General features: G+C 35.7%; 1 protein-coding gene across 1 annotated transcript; it reads left to right on the forward strand.

Moving 5' to 3' along the window:
- The first annotated feature begins 1,946 nt into the window (after positions 1-1,946).
- Positions 1,947-3,046, forward strand: LOC143604082 (uncharacterized). The gene is made up of 2 exons (XM_077080671.1): positions 1,947-2,148; positions 2,436-3,046. Exons 1-2 carry the CDS (start codon positions 1,947-1,949, stop codon positions 3,044-3,046), a joined length of 813 nt encoding a protein of 270 aa, XP_076936786.1.
- Positions 3,047-4,723: the final 1,677 nt, after the last annotated feature.

Raw genomic sequence — 4,723 nt, forward strand, 5'->3', positions numbered from 1 at the left:
GTTTAGGTTTACCATGTATTTATAAAGGAATATGTTACACTTTGGCCCCTCAACTCCTAAGTATTACTTTTTCTAGAACATTCTATCATAACTTGCACATTAAGTTAACATTAAGTATTACTTTTTCTAGAACATTCTATCATAACTTGCACATTAAATTAACATGACAATAATATTATCACATAACACATAATCCTAACACATAATTATCACATAATTAGTGTTTTAGTGTTTTTCGTTTATTCATCAATCGTTTGCGTTTCGGTGCAAATCCCGAAAGACTACTACACATGTAGTAAGTGTTAAGCGTCATTTAAACCCTAGTTTAAATGTAATGAGGTTTGCGTTTAGATTCAATAATCTAAAGTTTGAATTGACGGAGTTGCGTTAACGGAGTTAACCTGAAATTGACGATTGTCACAGTTGTTGATCAAGCCGTGGCTCAAGCACTTAAAGCTCAAGGAATCAAGCCTACTCCAAGCACTCCAGCTTACACTGCTTCAAAGCCTCTAACTACTGATGACTCCAATGTAGCTTTGATTCATGCCTTCTTATCAAGTCACGAGGAATTGTTACAAGGAAAGTTGCTTCCTCCATCGTTTTAACAAGGAGATCTTCCCGAGATCAACAAGTATGATCTCAAGAAAATGGATATCAAATATCAGATGGCCATGGCTGTTCATCGGGCCACAAACTTTATGAAGAAGTACGGGAAGGATAGCTTCAGAGATGGAAAGAATCTTGGTTTTGAGAAAAACAAGCTTCGGTGCTACAACTATGGGGAACTAGGTCACTTTGCTCGTGAATGCATTAATCCTCCTATGGCTATGGGAGACATCAAGATCACTAAAATGTCTGACAATGAAAGTAGTAAGAGGCCTGATAAGAGAATCATCCAAACTACTCCTCGAAGTCAAGAAGCCATAGAATCAATCAAGGAACTGGATCAAATGGGAACGTCGAGTCGAGCTCTAAGGCGATGATTGCTAGGAATGTCGAGTCAACTGTACCTGACTGGGAAGGGGATCAGTTTGAAGAATTAAATAATCCTCTTAACTTTGTTGGGATGGCATTCACTGATCAATCTGGCACCTCTTCAAGAACCTCAGATGGAATTCCTACACCTGCCTCGCTCAACCGGACCGAACTAGGGTTCCATTTGGTCAAGTTCCAATCTAGTGGCATAACTTGCTTTTGTACGATTTCAATAATTTTATTATTTTCTGAATAACATGGTTACTTAACTAAAACATAATTCATAGATGAGTAGAATCTAGACCCTTTTGATTCTGCAATTGACCTTCTAGTCCAATAGCATATGGGTGATGGTTAAAGCTTGAGATTTTAATGTCTCAAATTTGAAACTTGATTCAAGAGGGTTTTCCCATAATGGTGGGTATTCTCAAGGATGGTTGTCTAAAACGTCAAAATCAGATGGATGGTTGACACTTCCTGGTTATCTCCTACCAAGAAGGCTCAATCGAGTGTTGGAGTATAGTTAATTTCAAATATTAAATAGATTGATAAATAGATTGATACTACACACCTTTCAAGAATTGAATCTGTATAGAAAGACTTTAGAATCAAACCGCACTAAAAAAAGGTCTTGTGAACTTTCATAATTTAGATATCCAGAAGTCTAGATGACGTGAAATCAAAAGCGCAAATCTTTTGCAATAAAGTGGCAATTATGTAAAATCATAATGTCCAAAAATGGAAAATATGAATTTTTTTTCTTAAAAAAATAATAATATGATTTTGATATGAAATAAATAGATAGCTTCCTACAAGTAGTTTCTTTCACTCAGAATCACATATTCAAGCTCAGTAGTTTCTTTCACTCAGAATCACATATTCAAGCTCCAAAAATCTTGAACACTAGTGATTTAATTATGTGCTCCTCATTCTTCTTAAAAGTAGTCATGTTCATTCCTATTCTTTTACAAATGAATGTTGTTGCATCTGGTTCGAATCTTCCTGTGGATCATGTTGCATTATCGAAAATCAAATCGAGGATTTTAGATGATCCTCACCATGTTTTCAGATCGTGGAATGATTCTCTTCCTTTTTGCATGTGGCGTGGAGTTACATGCAATCGCCGAAACCAAAGAGTCACGAGCTTGAATTTAACAGGCGAGGATTTAGTAGGTACTTTGTCTCCTTTTCTTGGAAACCTTAGCTTCCTTAGGTCCATCATTTTAAATGACAACCAGTTTTATGGAAATATTCCACCTGAAATAAGTTGTTTATCACGATTACAAAGCTTTCCCTTCCAAACAACTTTTTCACCGGAGAAATCCCAGCTAACATATCAAGTTGCTCAAAACTATGGTTCATTAACTTATTTTCAAATAAATTGTATGGGAAAGTTCCAGATATTTTTAGTTCACTACAGATGATGAGAGTGTTAGATTTACAAAAAAATAACTTCATAGGTGGGATTCCACGGTCCATTAGCAATCTCACATCTCTTGAAAATCTCTTTCTAAGTGAAAATCCATTGGGAGGGAGCATTCCCAATTCCTTCAATCAATTGAAGGAACTAAGAGAATTAGGCCTAAGAGAAAATGGCCTCTTCGGAGTGTTTCCATCATCTTCTTTTAACCTTTCAAGGTTAGAATTTTTAGATAATGCACTAAATCAGCTTCAAGGCACTCCACCCACAAACTTATGTTTAAACCTACCTCATCTTCGAATACTAGAAATAGATTGTAATAACTATAATGGATTCCTTCCGCCCTCGATATCAAATTGTTCAAGGTTAGAAATATTTGACGCTGGTACAAATGATTTCAAGGGGGAAATAAAGACTGATCTTGGAAAACTACAAAAACTTCAGTGTTTGGGTCATGGTAACAATAATTTTGAAATGGATTGCAAGAATCTATTTGATTCTTTGTCCAATTGTAGCAATTTAGAGACTCTGGCACTTGGCAAAAGCGGATTAACAGGGGCGTTACCAAAATCATTTGGGAACTTCACATCTAAACTGAATTTCATTGGGCTTTCAGGAATTATATCTCAGGCAGTCTCCCTTCATCCATAGGCAATTTGTTTAGCCTAACTGAAATGACCCTACAACTAAACAACTTCACAGGCATTATTCCTGAAAGCATAGGAAAGCTTCAAAATAAGGAAAGATTATATCTCGATTCCAATTGTAAGGCCCATTTTATCATTAGTCTTTTGTATTTACTCGTTCATTAACGTTTATGTAAGTTAGCTAGTCGGATTGTTTTTCTTTGTATGTTTGGGCCCGAGGCCATGCAATGTGAAGCCCATTAGGCCGTAATAATACAAGAATGGTGCATGAGAACACACACTATATTTATTTTGTGTCTCTCATGCAAACATAACCGTTTGCAATTATATATCTTAACCTTATCCTTATTTACAAAATCTCTTCCTCTCCTTTCTCTATTCTTCCCTCACGGAATTAACAAACCAAACAAGATCCGAGATCTAGGTTCTTCACTAGTGATTTCCGCTAGCTAGTGTTGACATTGATCCAAGTAGACTAGTTGTTGTGTTGTTTGATCCGTCCATAGAACCTACAGTTGGTATCAGAGCTTTCGGGCTCTACTAGTTGTGGATTTGGGTCACAACCTTGAATTTTGGTCTTGTTTGTGTTAAAGACGGGTATTTAAAGTGTTTTGTGGGTTACGGGTTCCAAAAGTTGAAGAAAAGGTGTTTAAAATCTCAAAAGTACAAGTGTTCAAGCTTCAAGTCTTGAATTTGTGTGTTAGTTTGTGTGATTTTCTTGTTAAAGTGGTCAAAAGTTCAAGATTTTGGTGTTAAAGTGTGCAAAATGAATGTTTCTTAGATCCATAATATGTCAAAGAGATTGATGTGACTTCCTTAAAAAGGTGAAAAGGTACCTAGAAAGTACAATCCATACTTTCCAAAAGTTCAATCTGATCGAATCGAGTATACAAAGCAATCTAATCAAATTCAAAAGTAATCGAATCGAGTCTGCTCAAATTAAATCGAATATCTAAGTAATCTAATCGAGTTTCAGAAGTAATCGAATCGAGTTCAGAATCTATTCTAATCAAATCACAATCTAATCTAATCACCATTCTATTATATTAGACCATTAGATTAGACTAGAATCTTATTCGATTAGATTATTGTCACATTTGATTACTTTGTACTTAAAACATTTTTCACAAAAGCTGCTTAGTCATTCGATTACTTTGGACTTCAGTTTTTCAGCAAAATATGTTTAAATTTGGTTTGATCTTGAGTTTGTTTAAGCCATGGCTAATGCAAATGAGGAAGTTAAGAATGAGGCTGTAAGGAGTTACATGATCTTTGAGAACGAAGCTTGAACTACAACTAAGCCACCCAAGCTACTAAGTTAGGACAATGATTTTGAAGAATTCAAATGGCGTTTCAAGAACTATATTAGAATCCTTGATTATGCACTTCTTAGACCCATTGAAATTGGTCCACATGTTCCATGACTACCACTCCTGATGGTCAAGTTCCTAGGCCCGTGACTGCTTATGATGATAATGATAGGAAGATGTTTAGTGAAGACCACAAAGCTTATGGTGTTCTTAGTGTTTGTCTCTCACGTGAAATTGCTTAAAATTTGAGAGATCACATCACTGCTAAGGGCCTTTGAGATGCCTTGGTTAGTTGATTTGAGGTTAATATTGAGATGAGAAACAACAGGAAAGACATGTTAGAGTAAGAATCATACCACTAGATCAATTGA

Source organism: Bidens hawaiensis, unplaced genomic scaffold (genome assembly GCF_021521415.1).
Source record: "Bidens hawaiensis isolate Kalapana, Puna unplaced genomic scaffold, B.hawaiensis_p1.1 tig00063871_1, whole genome shotgun sequence".
Taxonomy (NCBI): domain Eukaryota; kingdom Viridiplantae; phylum Streptophyta; class Magnoliopsida; order Asterales; family Asteraceae; genus Bidens; species Bidens hawaiensis.

Excerpts from the sequence above, each read along its gene's own strand:
- LOC143604082 (XM_077080671.1), top strand. The coding sequence starts at position 1,947 with ATGAATGTTGTTGCATCTGGTTCGAATCTTCCTGTGGATCATGTTGCA. Across the intron at positions 2,149-2,435 it reads AACAGGCGAGGATTTAGTAG|GTGGGATTCCACGGTCCATT; the intron begins GTACTTTGTCTC and ends ATAACTTCATAG.